General features: G+C 45.5%; 1 protein-coding gene across 14 annotated transcripts in view; it reads left to right on the forward strand.

Moving 5' to 3' along the window:
- LOC147121580 (mitogen-activated protein kinase kinase kinase kinase 3-like) overlaps window positions 1-19227 on the forward strand; it is a 244010-nt gene that overhangs the window by 148185 nt on the left and 76598 nt on the right. For all 14 annotated transcript variants that reach the window (XM_085981929.1, XM_085981930.1, XM_085981939.1 and 11 more), the window contains one exon: window positions 13537-13578. In XM_085981929.1, coding sequence (XP_085838055.1) covers window positions 13537-13578 — 42 coding nt within the window. The remainder of the gene's footprint in view (window positions 1-13536; window positions 13579-19227) is intronic.

Here is a 19227-nt window from a genome sequence, read left to right on the forward strand (position 1 = left end):
TACCACCCTTTCAGGCAGTGAGTTCCAGACTGGAGAGTTTTAGCTATGAGGAAAGATTGGATGGGCTGGGGTTGTTTCTTTGGAACAGAGGCGGCTGAGGGGAGACTTGATTGAGATGTATAAGATTGAGGTCTGAATAAAATTGAATATGTACCCACCACCAATGTTCCCCCTAATTTGTTTTGGGTGCGCGGGCCCTTTAACAGGTTGCGCAGCCCATTCAATGTTTTGCACGTGTGCAAAATTTCACATTTGAAAAGCCGGTCCCAGGCTGCGCTGGACCGGCAGACGGCTGCGCAGTTTAGAGGAAATGTTGCCCACCATCCTATCGGGATGTTAGTTCCTTGAAAGTTGCATACTATGTACATCTCTTCTTCAACTTTTATTTCCTCTTTTGGGCTCCACAGTTGACTCTTATGACCAGTTATTTCTATTCTGTGATTAGCTGGCTCAGGAAGGGTGTTTTTCTGTGGGGTGAAGCTTTTGCTTGTTTCCCACTCCTGAGTGGCAGCATTCAACTGCTGCAAAATATTCCCATCCAGTGTGAAATGCATCACAGCCTGTTCATGGACTGTCTACTTGCCCAGTAAAGATAGACAAGTCTTGTCTATCAGTTGAGGTTGGGAGTCACACTCTGGCCCTTTGGCTTGGAGTATTGTATTATACGACTGAAGCCTTAAATTTTGTAGATCACAGTTCATGATATAGTCAATCAGTTTGTGTAAATGATAGCAATCTGCCTAAAAAGGAAAAAGGGTAGATACACAAAGAAATTGCCTGTGCTAAGTAGTGCTTAGGATAAATAAGTAGCTTTGATAGGTCAAGGCAGCTGGCTTTGTAGTACTTAAGGTGAAAAGATTTTTGACTGTTCAAGTGGAGACTTGAATCAAATTTTACGGTTAGGTTTCTTTTTCTGTCTGTAAACGTGAAATTATGGATGGTTGGGAGAGAGACATTTTTCAGGTGACCGTGAATCACAACAAACCTTCAATGATTTATTGATATCCTTTGAATTTGGTTAGAGTGCAGCCTTTTACTTATGCTGCACTCATTTTCATTGTATGTGCAATATGTATTAAGGGGCAGTGCAATGATAATACTGGTGGCAGTTGAAAGTCATGCCAAAATTGCATTGATTGAAAGCCAAGTGACTGTGGTGATATTGCAGAACAAGACCTTCAATTCTCAGGAGCATGCAATGTATAGCATAATAGCTGACAATGATTTAAAAGGTTATAATTAAATCAAGAGGTTAATGGCATCTGGAATGAAGCCCAAATAATATAAGCATCCATTGAACTCTGATTAAATTGAAGAAATTCAGTCTTTTGGTTGTTGATTTTTACCCCCCCCCCCCCCCCCCCCCCAAAACGACAGGTAAGAAAGGGGTGGGGGATGGGGTTAAATATTTTAAAATGGGGAATGTGCCCTAACCTGCCGCGTATGTGCCCATTGCCTTTTTTATGGCAGCAGGTTGCCTGCCATGTGAATGTTCAGAGAGGTAGGACACTTCATTAGCATATTGAAATCTGGCTTCCACAGAGCAATTGGGGGCCTGAATTAAATTTTACAGGTACCATCTGGGTTCCCAGGGAAATGCAGCAGTGAAATAGAGGCGGGAGCTGCCAGCTCCAGAATAAAAGAACTTTATACAGCACTCCTTGAGGGCCAGGAGCGGCAGGAGTGTTCTTCCAGACACCTCAAGGAAGCATTCGGCCTCCCCCTACCACCCTTGCTGCGATTAGTGACCTCTTTCTCTCCCGCACCGCCCCCCCCCCCCCCCCCCCCGCGCGCACACCAGCAGCTGGCCAGCCTGTCCATGTCCTTGGCAAGTTTTCCCCGCACCCTCCCCATAAATATCGGGCCCTTGATGTACCTCTTGCTATGTGAGGTTGCATCAGTGGTCCTGGGACTCGCATGATTTCCCATGAAGTGTTGGAGAGTTTTCAGATCTCTTTTTTTGCCTCTTGCAGAAAGTGGGAGGAAGGGAGGGTTGGTGTATGGGAATTAATTCAGCTAAAGATGGGGGTGAGTACATGTGGGCCTTTTCTCGTCCTTGATAGAAAAACATAAACAAAAAGTGGTCTTTCTCGCTGTGAAATATCACAAGCAGTGTGTGGGCCACAATAAAGTTATAAAACCAAGCTTAATATGCAAATAGAATCTGGGATGTTTTGGACCAATATTAATCTTGTTGCCATTGAGCACTAATCACTAGAGTGGAATCCATTTGCTCTCAGTGACATAACATCAGAAGGAGTCTCTAATTTTCAACATTGTAAGTTCTTAAACTGGCAATTGGAACAAGCAATATTCTAGGTTAACTTTTTCAAAAAATTAAATTTTAATCTACCTTCTGCACCAGGACTCAAGTCAATTGTGCAGTCCATTGCTCCACAGAAAGTCATGTACAATGGGCATGCTGGGAATTTAGTCTTAAATGGCCCAACCTTAATCAGTCTTTGCAGTGTTTTTGGTTGGATCTCTTTTAGGTATGAATATGCAAGAGTCCATTGGTATCCCTCAGTATTAATAAAATTAAACTTTATTGTAAAATAGACTAGAAAACAAAATTGGCTGCTTTTTTTAAAAGCTAAAAAGAAAAATGAGAAAATCTGACAAATATAAAAATTGTTGGAAATATATTGCTGTTATGTCAGCATCTGAAGAGACAAGGTAGGTTAACAAGAAAAGTGGAAAAAATTGTTCTGAGGAAATGTCTGCAAACAAACTGTTAACCTCCCTTTTCTTGGGTGTCGGCCTTGGCTCAGTGGTAGCACTGTCACCTCTAAGTCAGTAGGTCATTGATTCAAATCCCACTCCAGAGACTTAAGCATGTAATCTAGGCTGACACTTTGGAGGTGCCATCTTTCGAATCAGATGTTAAACTGAGGCCCCGTATGCCCCCTCAGGTGGATGTAAAAGATGTAAGAAACAGCAAAGGGCGGAAAACATTAGTGGGAGTTGTGTATAGGCCACCAAACAGTAGTGGTAATGTAGGGCACATTATCAATCAAGAGATTAGACGTGCATGTAACAAGGGCAATGCGGTAATCATGGGGGACTTTAATCTACATATTGACTGGGCAAATCAAATTACCACTAATGGTGTGGAGGATGAATTCTTGGAATGCATGCAAGATGGTTTCCTGGATCAGTATGTGGAGGAACCAACCAGGGAACAGGCTATTCTGGATCTGGTACTGTGTAATGAGAAAGGGCTAATCAATAATCTTGTGGTAAAGAGGCCTTTAGGGACAAGTGACCATAATATTGAATTTTACATTAAGTTTGAGAGTGATTTAGTCCAATCTGAAACTAAGGTCTTCAATCTAAACAGAGGAAACTACAAGGGTATGAGGGACAAGTTGGCCATGGTAGATTGGGAGATTACACTAAAAGGTATGAAGGTGGACATACAATGGTTAACATTCAAGGAAATAATGCATAATTTGCAACAAACATATATTCCTCTAGGGCATAAAAACCCAAAAGGAAAAGTGATCCAACCATGGCTAACAAAATAAATTAAAGCTAGTATTAAGTCAAAGGAGGAAGCTTATAAAGTTGCCAGAAAAAGTGGTCAGCCTGAGGATTGGGATCTTTTTAGAAATCAGCAAAGGGGGACCAAGAAATTGATAAAGAAAGGGAAAATGGAATACGAGCACAAAACTAGCGAAAAATATAAAAACGGATTGTAAAAGCTTCAATAGGTATGTGAAAAGGAAAAAACTGGCCAAGGTAAATGTAGGTCCTTTACAGTCGGAGACGGGAGAATTTATAATGGGGAATGAGAAAATGGCAGAGAAATTAAATAAATACTTCATGGAGGAAGACACAAAAAACCTCCCAGAAATAAGAGAAAACCAAGGGTGTGGCGAGAATGAGGAACTTAAAGAAATTATTATTACTGTAGTAAAAAAATAAGTACAGGTAGACTATCCTTTATCCGAAAACCTCGGGACCAGCCGTGTTTCGGTGTTCGGAGAATTTCGGATTTCGGAAGGTGGGTCGGCGGGGGGTCGTGCGCACGACTTACGCTGACGCGCAGCGTAAGTCGTGCGCACGACGCCGGCGCCGACCCCCGCCAACTTACGGTTGGGGTCGGCGAGGGTCGGGGTCGGCGGGGGGTCGTGCGCACGACTTAAGCTGACGCTCAGCATGGGCCGGCGGGGGGGTCGTGCGCACGACTTACGCTGACGCTCCGCGTAAGTCGGCGGGGGTCGGGGCCGGCGGGGGTCCGCGGGGGGGGGGGGTCGTGCGCACGACTTACGCTGAACGAAAAAACCTTCGGTTTTTAGAGGGTTTCGGTTTTCGGAAGTTCGGATAAAGGGTAGTCTACCTGTACTAGCAAAATTAATGGGACTAAAAGTCGATAAATCCCAAGGAACAGATGATCTACATCCTAGGGTTTTGAAAGAGGTGGCGATTGGGATAGTGGATGCATTGGTTGTCATCTTCCAAAATTCTATAGATCCTGGAACGGTTCCTGCAGATTGGAGGAGAGCAAATGTAACCCCGCTATTTAAGAAAGGAGGGAGAGAGAAAACAGGGAACTACAGACCTGTTAGCCTCATCAGTAGTTGGGAAAATGCTGGAATCTATTATAAAGGATGCAATAACTGGACACTTCGAACATAAGATTGAGCAGAGTCAACATGGATTTATGAAAGGGAACTCCTGTTTGACAAACCTATTGGAGTTCTTTGAGGATGTAACTATTGGAGTAGACAAAGGGGAACCGGTAGATGTGGTGTATTTGGATTTTAGGAAGGCCTTCGATAAGGTCCCACACAAGAGGTTGGTGAACAAAATTAGGGCACATGGAATTGAGGGTAATATACCAGCATGGATTGAGAATTGGTTAACAGACAGAAAACAAAGAGTAGGGATAAACGGGTCTTTTTCAGGATGGCAGGCTGTGACTAGTGGGGTACAGCAAGGATCAGTGCTTGGGCCCCAGCTATTCACAATCTAAATCAATGATTTGTGTTGTGTCTGTCAGTCGTAAGACACAAGACTGCAGGAGAACGGTACAACAGGTGTTTACTCAACGTGGCTCACTCTGGAACTGACTGTACAGATTACTACTCAGTGTTATATACAGGTGTGGTCACTGCCGGTACTACAGTATACATGAGCTGTAAAAAGTAGTTCCCCCCCTTAATAAAGGTATATACATTACAATTCCTCCCCTTTTAGATTAACAGTACCATAACACTCATTTAACAATTAAATATCAAACTAATTACAATTAACACTTTTAACATACAACGTTAGCTGAAAATAGTCCATTTATATATTCAGTCTTTGGGGAGGCTTCCTGATCCTTTCTGGATAGCGCCTTTCCCGAGTGTCTCGCTCTTGGTGCGGAGGCGATTCTGGCACCCTGTCGTCGGTTGGGTCATCAGCTTCCGATGCTACTGTTTCTGGGGTAGATGTGACCTGTACGTCGGGTTCCTCGCCAGGTACGTATGGGCGAGGCATGGGATTGACTTGTTCCTGTGACTCTAGGATCTGGTCAGCATGGCGTCTCACGATGTTCTCCCCAACGTCCACTGTGGACATTAGTGGGCCCTGCCGTGTGCATATCGTTCCTGGCTGCCATTTTTCTGTTGGGTAGTCGCGGGCCAAGACTGGTTGCCCTACATTGAAGCTCCTTGTTGGCTTCTCATGGATGTGCTGGAATTGCTTACTCTCAACATCTCTTCGTACGTTTGGTCTGAGCAAATCCAGGCGAGATCTTAACCTTCGGTTAAAGAACATCATGGCCGGGGCCTGGTTGGTGACTGCATGTGTCACATTCCAGTAGGCGAACAGGAAATTGTCCACCTTATGCTGCAGCGGAATGTTGTCATTGTACATAGCCTTTATTGCCTTCTTAAAGGTTTGTACGAACCTCTCGGCCAATCCATTTGTGGCTGGATGATACGGGGCGGATGTGTAATGCCTTACCCCATTCTTCTGCATAAACCTCTGGAACTCTTCGGACACAAACTGTGGTCCGTTATTGGAGCAAATCTGTTCTGGCAAGCCGTTCCTGGCAAAAATGGTCCGTAGGACTGCAATAATTTTCTCCGTGGTGGTGGAGGACATTTTGATGACCTCGGGCCATTTCGAGTGCGCATCCACGGCTATTAAAAACATCGAGCCCATGAATGGACCAGCAAAATCAATATGCACCCGTTGCCATGGAGATGAGGGCCACTCCCATGGGTGTAGAGGGGCATGTGGTGGTGCATTTTGGACTTTCTGGCATCCAGAGCAGCTCTTGGTCAGGTCCTCGATTTGTTTATTGATTCCTGGCCACCACACATAAGCCCTGGCAAGGCTTTTCATTTTTACCCCTCCCAGATGACCCTCATGAAGCTCATTGAGCACTCTATCCCTTAACTTGGGTGGAATTACCACTCGGGATCCACACATCAAGGTCCCCCGGCACACTGGCAGCTGTTCTCTCCTTGTCGAGAATGCTGGCAACAGTGAGTCGCCATGTGCTGGCCATCCCTTCACCGTCAAATCATATACCCGAGACAGTGTCGGGTCATTTCGGGTCTCCTTTTCTATACGAGCGTTAGTTACCGGTAGGTATTCAACTATAGTCGAATGAAATATTTCGACAGGATCCACTGCTGGTGCTTCCTCCGCGGTAGGCAGTGGCAGGCGTGATAGCCCATCAGCATTTCCATGCTGTTTCGTGCCCTTATACTCAATCTCATAGTGGTGCGCCCCTAGAAAGATGGACCATCTTTGTAGTCGTTGCGCAGTCATCACCGGAACACCCTTCTTCGGATTAAAAATGGAGACAAGAGGCTGGTGGTCAGTCAGCAAGGTGAATTTCTGCCCGTGCAGATAGTGATTGAACTTTTTCACTCCCCACACTAGGCTGAGGGCCTCCCTGTCAATCTGGGCGTAGTTACGCTCGGCTGAGGTTAGTGATCGTGCCGCAAAGGCTATTGGCCTCTCTGAGCCGTCCGAGAATTTGTGCGACAGCACCGCTCCAATGCCGTAGGGTGACGCATCACACGCCAACCGAATTGTTAGTGCTGGGTTGAAATGGGCCAATACCTCTTTCGATGTGATTAGTGTTTTGCTCTTCTGGAAAGCTCGTTTACATTCGTCACTCCACTTCCATGGCACTCCAGTTTGCAGTAGGGTGTTCAGTGGGTGTAGTATTGTCGACAAATTTGGCAAGAACTTCTGGTAGTAGTTTACCAGCCCGAGGAACGACCTCAGTTGTGACACGTTTTCTGGTGCTGGAGCCTTGACTACTGCCTCAATCTTTTCTGGGGACTTATGTAACCCCTCTTTATCGATAACGTGGCCACAATACGAGATCTGTTTTTTTATAAACTTGCATTTGGGGTGGTTAGCTCGGAGCCCATATTCCTTCAATCTAGTGAGCACCTGATCCAGGTTGGCGAGGTGATCACTGTCATTTTCGCCCGTGACCAGGATGTCGTCCAAATAACACTGGGTCCCTGGGATCCCTTGCAGGACTTGTTCCATTGCCCTCTGCCAAATTGCCGGAGCTGATGCTACCCCGAATACCAGCCGGTTGTATTGGTAGAGACCTTTATGGGTGTTGATTGTGAGGTTTTTTTTTTTGATGCTTCTTCTACCTCCATTTGCAGATACGCCTGGGCCAGATCAATCTTAGTGAAGCGTTTCCCTCCAGATAGCGAGGCAAAAATATCTTCAATCCACGGAAGTGGATATTGCACGGTGTGAAGGACTGGGTTCACTGTTACCTTAAAGTCCCCACAGATGCGAACCTTCCTTGGTTCCCCAGGCATGCTGCTCAACGACTTTTTCATCACAGGGACGATGGGTGTAGCCCACTCGCTCCAGTCTACCTTGGACAGTACTCCTGAACGTTCCAAACTCTCCAGCTGTGCTTCAACGGCTGGGTGGATCGCATAAGGTACTGGTATGGCCTTAAAAAATTTTGGGCTTGCGTTTTCTTCGATTTTAATTGTTGCTGTCATGCCTTTTAGTGTTCCGAGTCCTTGCTGGAACACTTCTTGCGCGTCGGTTAGGATCTTTGACAGTCGCCCAGGTGTGACGTCGTCATCCTTTTTGGCAGCCACAGTCAGTGCTTGTATGGAATGCCAATCCAGCTGTATTTTCCGGATCCATTCACGTCCCAGTAATGGTGGTCCTCCATCTTGCAATACATACAGGTGTAGTTTTGGTGTTTCCTTACCGTTATATATAACGGTCACCCTTATTTTTCCTTTGGGGTAGACTTTTTGCCCCGTGTACGTCTTCAAAATAATTTTTGTGTCTCTCAAGGGTATGTGTGAGAATAGCCGCTCGTAGTCCTGTCAGTTTATGACTGTTAGGGCTGATCCTGTGTCCAATTCCATTTTTACCTGGACTCCTGCTATCTTGAGAGTGACCCAAATGGTTCGGTGATCCTCCGTTTTGATCAAATTATGTAGTTTCAGACAACTCGGCTCCCTGTTTTCGGAGTCGGTGTCACTCTTTTGTTCGTCTGAACTATTCTCCGTCACCTTATGTACCTTCTTGTACTTTTCTTTTGGAGATTTCTTATTGCTGGTTTTCTTTCCCGACCTGCAGACTCGTGCTATGTGTCCTACTTTTCCACACTGTCTGCACACTTTGTCTTTGAACCAGCAATCATTGTGGTCATGTGTTGTTCTGCCGCAGCGATAGCACTTCTCTGTTCTGTATGACATTTCATTTGTGCCATATTCTTGCGATCTCTGTTGTATCTCTGCAGCGCCTCGTGCTGCTGCTTCATATGATACCGCAATGCTGAAAGCCTTTTCCAGCGTAAGGTCCTTTTCAGATAAAAGCCGTTTCTGGGTTCCTTCACTTTGAAGCCCACACACAAACTTGTCCCTTAAGGTATCTGCCAGTCCTGTTCCAAACTGGCAGTGTTTCGATAGTTTGCACAGTTCTGTTAAATATTCAGCATTGCTTTCATCCTTATGCTGGTTCCATTTGTGAAACTTGAATCTTTCTGCTATCAGCAGCGGTGTGGGGTTTAAATGTTCCTGTAGTATCGTCACTATGTCTCCAAAACACACTTCCACTGGCTTCGCTGGGGTTGCTAGATTTCATAATAAGCCATACGTCTTTGCACCCATTAAATTTAACAATACCGGCGCTTTCTTGTCATCTGACACCTCATTTGCCTTGCAGTATACCTCTATTCGTTCGACATATGTAGTCCAATCTTCGACTTCATTGTCAAATGCGGTGATACTGCCACTCTTCGGCATTTTGGGTGTGGCTTAAAATGGCATCGCCGCGCTTTCCTTCCTCCCCCGCTGCTGCCAGCGCCGCTCTCGGCTGTCCTCGTGGCAATGGCGGCGCCCTGTAGGTTTCGCGCGCTTCTCCTGCCCTGCTGCCAACGCCGCTCTCGGCAGCCCTCGTGGCAATGGCGGCGCCTCGCGGGTTTCTGCGCGTCTCTCTCCCTCTCCTCGACGCTGCTCAGCCCCTGAACACTGGCTGCGCTCTGCCCTCTCTCTCTCTCTCTCTCTCTCCCCCGTCGACGCTGCTCGGCCCTTTTCTGTGCCGCTCGGTCGGGCTCTAGCCCGCCGCTGTCCGGGAAGGGTCTGTGCACTACCTGTTGCCAGCCCGTTTCGCTGGACCACCATGACTGGAAAGCCAAGCCTGGCTCTCAACAGCCTCCCCTGCAATTCTCGAGTCTCTGCTGGATGACTGGGTGGTTGCCCGTGGTCGACGCCCATGCCTCTGGCCTTGACCTCCAATCTACTGGTCTCCAGGAACGAATCCCTGGGAGGTGATGCAGAGTTGCAGGTAGGATCGAATTCGCCTCGTCGCCAATGTTGTGTCTGTCAGTCGTAAGACACAAGACTGCAGGAGAACGGTACAACAGGTGTTTACTCAACGTGGCTCACTCTGGAACTGACTGTACAGATTACTACTCAGTGCTATATACAGGTGTGGTCACTGCCGGCACTACAGTATACATGAGCTGTAAAAAGTAGTTTCCCCTTAAAGGTATATACATTACAATTTGGATGTGGGACTATATTTGCTGATGACACAAAGCTAGGTGTCAGTTGTGAAGAGGCTGCAAGGGGACCTTGACAGGCTGAGTGTGGGCGAGTACATGGCAGATGGATTATAATGTGGATAAATGTGAAGTTATCCACTTTGGTAGAAAAAACAAAGGCAGAGTATTTCCTAAATGGTGAAAGATTGGGAAATGCAGATGCTCAAAGGGACCTGGGTGTTTTTGTACATGAGTCACTGAAAGTGAATGTGCCGGTGCAGCATGCCATTAGGAAGGCAAATGGTATGTTGGCCTTCATTGCAAGAGGATTTGAGTACAGGAGTAAAGACGTCTTACTCCAATTATATAGGGCCTTGGTGAGACCACACCTGGAGTACTGTGTACAATTTTGGTCTCCTTACCTAAGGAAGGATATACTCGCCATGGAAGGAGTGCAACGAAGGTTCACGAGATTGAATCCTGGGATGACGGGACTGTCATATGAGAAGAGATTGAGTAAACTAGGCCTGTATTCTCTTGAATTCAGAAGAATGAGGGATTTCATTGAAGCATACAAAATTATTACAGGGCTTGATAGGGTGGATGCTGGGAGAATGATTCCCTTGGTTGGGGAGTCTAGAACCAGGGGCCACAGCCTCAGGATAAAGGGTAGGCCATTCAGGACTGAGATGAGAAGAAATTTCTACAGAGGGTGGGGAATCTTTGGAATTCTCTACCCCAGAGGGCTGTGGAGGCTCAGTCATTGGGTATATTCAAAACAAAAGTCGATAGATTTCTGACTAGTAAGGGCATCAAGGGATATGGCGATTCCGGATAGACCAGCGCTCATGTTGAAGGATACGGAGGTTTTCATCTCCGTATCTGACAACAAACACTGTTGCTTAGCAACAGCTTGTAAACACTCGGCCTGTACCTTGGAAGCTGTTGCTAAGCTACAGAGACGCTTTCCAGAGCCTGACTATTTAAAAAAAAAAAAAATGCTACTGTATTTAAAAAAAATTTTAAAAAAATGCTAGGAGAAGAAAAAAAACCTAAACAAAACGGCTGCTGATTTCTGCCATTGGATCGAGGATTCCGGGCATACAACCTCCGGATAAACCAAAGTTTCCTCTACTAAAATAATGACAAAACAGTGTCTCCTTGGCTATTAGTCCATTTCTGTGCCCTTGTCTCAGCTTGCACTTTCCTGCTTCCGCTCCCCAACCTTGGGCTAGCTTTCTTTAATGGGTTGTCTTCTCCCAGGTAAGATAGATTTCCATTGACGACATTGGAAGCCTGCCAGACTCTCTTGCATCACAGAAAGTACTCTACATTTCTTGGTGTCAGTGGAACTCTAGCTTGCCTGGGGGAATACTGACTGCAAGCAAAGAAAACTGGAGGGAATGAGAGGACATAAATTGAAGGACAAGATATGAATCCTGGCTTCAGAAATTATCTCTGTCTGGAAAAACCTGAGTTAGTGGTATGTATGGTTTGCAACATGACTTTTGGGCAGTGGATTTTAGTAGCACTTCATGTTGCTGTGATTAGCCTACATAAGGTGCCTTGCTGGGTAGGATTGGTCCTACCACTTTCTCGAGTATCAGCTGTGGCTCAGTGGGTAGCTCTCCTGCCTCCGAGTCAGAACGTTGTGGGTTCAAGTCCCACTCCAGAGACTCGAGTGCGTAATTCAGGCTGACACTTCAGTACAATGCTGAGGGAGCGCTACACTGTCGGAGGTGCCGTCTTTTGGATGAGACGTTAAACTGAGGCCCCGTCTGCTCGCTCAGGTGGGCGTAAAAGATCCGATGGCACTATTTCAAAGAAGAGTAGGCGAGTTATCCCAGTTGTCCTGGCCAATATTTATCACTCTGCCAACAACACTTCCTTAAAAAAAAAAATTATCTGGTCATTATCACATTGCTGTTTGTGGGAGCTTGTTGTGCGCAAATTGGCTGCCACGTTTCCTACATTTCAAAAAGTACTTCATTGGTTGTAAACAATAACTTGTATTTATATAGTACCTTTAACGTAGTAAAACATCCCAAGACATTTCACAGGAGTGTTATCAAACAAAAATTGACACCCAGCCACATGAGATAGGGCAGATGAGAGGAAGGTTTTAAGGAGCATCTCGAAGGAGGAAAGAGAGGTGGAGATGCAGAGAAGTTTAGGGAGGGAGTTCCAGAGCTTAGTGCCTTGGCAGCTGAAGGAACGGCCGCCAATGGTGGAGCGATTTAAAATCGGGGATGCCCAAGCAGCCAGAATTGGAGGAGCGCAGATGCCTCGGAGGGTTGTAGGGCTGGAGAAGATTAGAGATAGGGAGGGCGAGGCCATGGAGGGATTTGAAAACCAGGATGAGAATTTTAAAATCGAGGCGTTGCTTAACTGGGAGCCAATGTAGGTCAGTGAGCGCAGGGGTGATGGGCGAATGAAACTTGGTGCGAGTTAGGACATGGGCAGCCGAGTTTTGGATAACCTCAAGTTTACGGATGGTAGGAAATGGAAGGCTGGGCAGCAGTGCGTTGGAATAGTCAAGTTTAGAGATAACAAAGGCATGGATGAGGGTTTCAGCAGCTGAGGAAGGGGCGGAGTCGGGAGATGTTACGGAGGTGGAAATAGACGGTCTTGGTCTTAGTAATGGGCGGATATGTGATCAGAAGCTCATCTCATGGACAAATCTAACACCAAGGTTGTGAACAGTCTGGTTCAGTCTCAGACAGTTGTCAGGCAGAGGGAATGGAGTTTGGTGGGAACCGAAGACAATGGCTTCGGTCTTCCCAATATTTAGTCAGAGGAAATTTCTGCTCATCCGGTACTGTGATGTTGGACAAGCAGTGTGACAATTTAGAGACGGTGGTGAGGTAGAGCTGGGTGTTGTCAGCGTACCTGTGGAAACTGACATTGTTTTCAGATGATGTTGCTGAGGGGCAACGTGTAAATGAGAAATAAGAGAGGGCCAAGGATAGATCTTTGGGGGACAACCGAAGTAACGATGCGGGAGCGAGAAGAGAAGCTATTGCAGGTGATTCTCTGGCTACGACTGGATAGATAAGGGTGGAACCAGGCGAGGGCAGACTCACCCAGCTGGATGACGGTGGAGAGGCGTTGGAGGATGGAGCAGCCAACCATGTCAAAGGCTGCAGACCGGTCGAGAAGGACGAGGAGGGATAGTTTACTATAGTCAGTTACATAGGATGTCATTTTTGACTTTGATGAGCGCCTTGGGACATCGTGAGGTAGTGAAAGGCGCTATATAAATGTGAATTCTTTAGTATCTCTCATTATTATCTTTCTCGTGAGTTAACAAGCTGATCTGTTGAATGTTAGTTGCAGCTGAACCTGAACATCAAACCAGTGTTACCCATTAATCTGCATTTTAAGAAAATGTTCACTGCAAAATTATAATTAGAAGTTTGTCAGAGTCTTTTATTTCTTGAATACTGATGAATCTCTAATAGTTCACTGTCAGAAAATAACGTATAATTCATTTTCCTCCTGACATTTGTATTTACATTTTTTTTTTCTCTTCCCTCCCCTTACAGAAACCTATTAGCAATGGTCTTCCTCCAACCCCAAAAGTGCATGTAAGTATTTAATAATTTTGTCACAAATCAATAGATTGTTTTCTATCAAATTAAAGTAGATTCCTTCGATTTCCTTATCAGATAGATGAAATTTGAGAAAATTCACCAGACTATAATTCAATGAATGCATTAACTTTAATTATTAACACACTTTACTTTTGACCTCCAGAAATTTTCTCTGCTCATGACAAAGTTGTTATTAAATGTTTTGGTTTAGATTGCTGAGACTTAATAGGCCATAATTTGCTGTAGCAGGGCATCTAACAACATCTGCCATGAATTAGACTGGCCCTTGCACGGTTAGGTTTTTAATTTTTTTGCGTGGCAAGTTGCTGAATGTGCGAGCTGTTAATGGCGCAGCGAGGGAAACGGCATCTGGGACCTGAGTGAACAGGGCAAGCAATTGTGTACCTCCTTAGCCAATCAGATTGAAGGATTGAGAAATTACCAGCGCCAGGACATAAATGGCGTGCAAATTAGAGTGGGTTAATTCAATGTCAAATCAGGTACAGGAAAAGAGAGGGAACAAAATAATGGATTAAGAAAAAAGAGACGAGGGACAAGTTTTTAAATGTTTATATTTAAAATTTTACTTTTTAAAAATCTCCAACAATAATTATAAACTGAATGAAATGAGACAATACATTTGTAATAGTTAAATTTCAGTACCAGAGGGGTTAATTGGCAGTAATTAACACATCACATCGTTAAAAGGGTACTTAGACTTGAAATAACTTGATTTAACTTTGTTTAGTTTGTATCTACTGCACAAATACAGCAACTTCATGCCGTTCAATGGTGAGGCAGACAGCGAGATGTTGATTTCGCAAAGCTAACGGTGGAGTGGCGGAACTCTGACAGCAACTTTTGGATTTTTGAGTTTAACCGCACATCTGCCCCTCGCCTGAAGTTGCTGTACCATTTGTGCATAAATAACTCTTATTTTGACAGCAAAATCTGGGCCAACGGTTTTAGAATTGCTTGATCTAGTGCTTAAAGGTGAAGGAAAGTCATTTCAGTACAAATATTCCTTCACCTCTAGCTATAAAAATGTCTCTATGGGCAAGTCATTAATCCGGTGTATCTGACGAACTTCAAACATCACGAATCATTACAGATGCCAAACAATCTTTTTTTTAAATAAAAAGGAAACCTACGAGAACGAAAGCTAGTTATTTCCTGCTGGTTTTCATGATCCTGAGGTGGTGCCAGTGATTCATAAACAACTGCCAATCTACAGAGCAGCAATCACCCTCTAATTAACCTCAGGATGTAAAGGAACTGTAAAGGATTAGTCCATCTTGCACACAGCTTCACCTTAGTAGCAGAATAATAAATTTTGTACAACATGCTTCAGTTCTTAAGGCACTGTATCCTCTGACTCGCCAAGAGCAACGCCACGGGAGATCAATTAGTATGCATAAAGTCTTGCATCTAGTAGAATGCACTGCTTGAAAGGGCGGTGGAAGCTGATTCAATAGTAACTTTCAAAAGAGAATTAGATGTACACTTGAAACTGAAAAATTTGCAGAGCTACGGGGAAAGAGCAGGGGAGTGGGACTAATTGGATAGCTCTTCCAAAAGAGCCGGCACAGGCACAATGGGCCAAATGGCTTCCTTTTGTGCTGTATGATTCTAGTGTGCATTTTCTGTCGTGCTTAGGAGCTGCAAAGAAATTACAACACAGAAACTGGCCATTCGGCCCAACCAGTTCGTATTTGTGTTTATCCTCCACGCACACCCTAATCCTAATCCCATGTGCCCACCCTGTTCTCGTATTCCTTCATGCCCCTTCAATCAACTATTTTGAGAGAAGGGCTCCATGAGATACAGCAGATATAATATGACTAGTGCTGATGACAGAAGTAACGAGGTGACTCTGTGTGCTCCTATACATGTTGTGAAAATGGGAAAGTTTCAATTGTGTTTCAAAGGAACAGGTGTCCCTGTTTAGCCTAGTTGAATATGCAACCCACTGATGGTATGTGGAATTTATTTGGTGAATTACTTCATTTTCTATAAGGTATAGGTCAGGCATAACTATTAGTAACTTTAGACTGAATTCAATATTTGCAAGTGAGGTGGCTTGAGCACCAGTGGATTGTGATTTGATGCATCACTTGCATCAATTAGTTGATTTCAAGCATTCAGCGACAATGGGATTACACCGTAACACTTGTGCAAATTCTGTCACAGTTGCACTAAATTAGTTGAGGTTTCAGATTCGTAAAACAACAATAAAATGTGCACATAAATAAAGTTTCGATGAAAAGCTAAGGAAATATGACAATAACCAATCGACAATGAACAGCCCAACAAAAGTTAGGATTAAAGGTGAACCCAATTTGGATATCCTTACGCTTGCCCCCTTTGACTTTAACTAAACTGAGAATTATAGTACTGGAGATGAGGTTTGTGACATTCTAAAAGTATTTAAAAAGTTATGATGTTTATGAAAATAAACCTACCTGTATGATTGCATGTTCTGTGTCTGAAATGTGTTTACCAATGCTTTCCAGTGGTGGCCTGTATGGCCCCGAAGAGCCAAAGTGTATAGCTCATGATGTTTCCAAGGGTTATCATAATTGGCAGCAGAATTTAACAGCAGACCAATTACCCAGTTTCTTGGATAGTAATGATACACGGTGTGTTTGGAAAATACCCGAAATTAGGTGGTGGCAGAACAATAATACTATAAACGTTAATGCGTAATAGTTGGCTTAGCCAAAAATGAGTCTATACTAGCATTTCGGGCACATGAAATGTAATTTACTTGAATTTTATAGCACTAGTGGCTGTAGGCATTTAGAATTCATTGTGAAGATCTTGTTTTAAAATGGTCTTGCATTGAAGGAAATGCAGCCAAAAAGATAAAATTCTTGTGCATTTTCGGAAAAACACAAAACAACAGGATTTACATTCTGGAGCTGTCTTTCTTGGCAGGGGAATCATCTTCTTAGGCAGTCCCTCGGAACCGAGGATGACTTGCTTCCACATTAAAAATGAGTTCGCAGGTGACTGATGAGTCCAATGCAGTACTTACAGTCTCTGTCACAGGTGGGGTTGATGGTGGTTGAAGGGGCAGGTGGGTGGGGTGCTTGGGTTGACGTGCGCTGCCTGCGCTTGGCTTCCGCTTGCTCCCGGCGAAGAGACTTGAGGTGTTCGGCGCCTTCCTGGATGCTTCTCCTCCACTTTGTGCGGTCTTGGGCCAGGGATTCCCAGGTGTCGGTGGGGATGTGACACTTTTTCCAAGGAGGCTTTGAGGGTGTCCTTGAAGCGTTTCCTCTGCCCACCTGGGGCTCTTGCCGTGCCGGAGCTCCAAGTAGAAGAGTGCTTGTTTTGGGAAACTCGTATCGGGCATGTGGACAATTTGACCCGTCCATCGGAGCTGATCGAGCATGGTTAAATCTTCTATGCTGGGGATGTTGGCCTGAAGGAGAACACGGACGATGCGCCTATCCTGCCAATGGATTTGCAGGATCTTGCGGAGGCAGCGTTGGTGGTACCGCTCCAGTGCTTTGAGATGCCTGCGTTAAATGGTCCCCGTCTGAGGCATACAGCAGGGCGGGTATCACTGCTGCTCTGTAGACCATGAGCTTAGTGCCGGGTTTGAGGTCCTGGTCTTCAAACATTCTTCCTCAGACGATCGAAGGCTGCACTGGCACACAGAAGGTGGTGTTGGACTTCGTCATCGACGTCTGTCCTTGTTGGCAGTAGGCTCCCGAGGTATGGAAAGTTGTCCAAGGCCTTGTTGTGGATTTTGATAATCGGGGGGCAGTACTGTGTGGCGGGGGCAGGTTGGTAGAGGACCTTTGTCTTACGGATGTTTAGTGTAAGGCCCATGCTCTCGTACGCTTCGGTGAAGGTGTTGACGATGGTTTCGAGTTCGACCTCTGAGCGCAGATGCAAGCGTTGTCTGCATACTGTAATTCGACGACAGAGGATGGGACGACCTTGGATCTGGACTGGAGGCGACGGAGATTGAATAGTTTCCCGTTTGTTCTGTAAATTAGCTGCACTCCGGTGGGGAGCTTACTGAGGGTACGATGGAGCATTGCAGCAAGGAAGATCGAGAAGAGCGTTGGTGCGATATGACAGCCTTGCTTGACCCCGGTTCGTACGTGAATTGGGTCTGTGGTGGAACCATTGGTCAAGATCACGGCTTGCATGTCGTCGTGAAGCATGTGGAGGATGGTGACAAACTTTTGAGGGCAGCCGAATTTGAGGAGGACACTCCATAATCCCTCACAGTTGACAGTGTCGACGGCCTTTGTGAGATCAAAGAAGGCCATGTACAGCGGTTGGTGCTGCTCCCTGCATTTCTCTTGTAATTGACGTGCGGTGAAGATCATGTCCATTGTGGGGGGGGGGGGGTTGTTAAGAAACCCTCCACTGGCTGGAGTCATACCTAGCACAAAGGAAGATGGTTATGGTGGTTGAAGGTCAATCATCACAGCCCCAGGGCATAGCTGCAGGAGTTCCTCAGGGCAGTGTCCTAGGCCCCAACCATCTTCAGCTGCTTCATTCATCAATGACCACCTCTCCAACATAAGGTCAGAAATGGGGATGTTCGCTGACGACTGCACAGTGTTCAGCGCCATTCGCAACTCCTCAGGTAATGAAGCAGTCCATGCCCGCATGCAACAAGACTTCGATGACATTCAGGCTTGGGCTGATAAGTGACGGATAACATTTGCACCATGCAAGTGCCAGGCACTGACCATCTCCAACAAGTGAGAGTCTAACCACCGCCCCTTGACATTCAACGGCATTCGCATCGCTGAATCCCCCACCATCAGCATCCTGGGGGGGTCACCATTGACCAGAAACTTAACTGGACCAGCCACATAAATACAGTGGCAACAAGAGCAGGTCAGAGGCTAGGTATTCTGCGGCGAGTGTCTCACCTTCTGACTCCCAAAAGCCTTTCCACCATCTACAAGGCACAATTAAGGAACATACGCACATACAAATTAGGAGCAGGAGTAGGCCACTCGGCCCCTCGAATCTGCTCCACCATTGAATACGATCATGGCTGATCTGGTTACTCCACATTCCCGCCTACCCCCGATAACCTTTCACCCCCTTGCTTATCAAGAACCTATCTACCTCTGCTTAAAAATATTCAAAGACTCTGCTCCCACCGCCCTCTGAGGAAAAAAATGCTCCTCATCTGTCTTAAACAGTGACCCCTAGTTCTCGATTCTCCCACAAGAGAAAACATCCTGTCCACATCCACCCTGTCAAGACCCCTCAGGATCTTATGTTTCAATCAAGTCACTTCTTCCTCTTCTACACGCCAATGGATACAAGCCTAGCCTGTCCAACCTTTCCTCATAAGACAACCCACCCATTTCAGGTATTAGTCTAGTAAACCTTCTCTGAGCTGCTTCCAATGCATTTACATCCTTCCTTAAATAAGGAGACCAATACTGTACACAGTACTCCAGATGTGGTCTCACCAATGCCCTGTACAACTGAAGCATAACCTCCCTACTTTTGTATTCCATTCCCCTCAATAAACAATAACATTCTATTAGCTTTCCTAATTACTTGCTGTACCTGCATACTAACGTTTTGCGATTCATGCACTAGGACACCCAGATCCCCCTCGGAGCTCTGCAATCTCTCTCCATTTAGATAATATGC

The sequence above is a fragment of the Somniosus microcephalus genome, chromosome 3 (genome assembly GCF_052327205.1).
Source record: "Somniosus microcephalus isolate GS21.2 chromosome 3, FLI_Smic_1.0, whole genome shotgun sequence".
Taxonomy (NCBI): domain Eukaryota; kingdom Metazoa; phylum Chordata; class Chondrichthyes; order Squaliformes; family Somniosidae; genus Somniosus; species Somniosus microcephalus.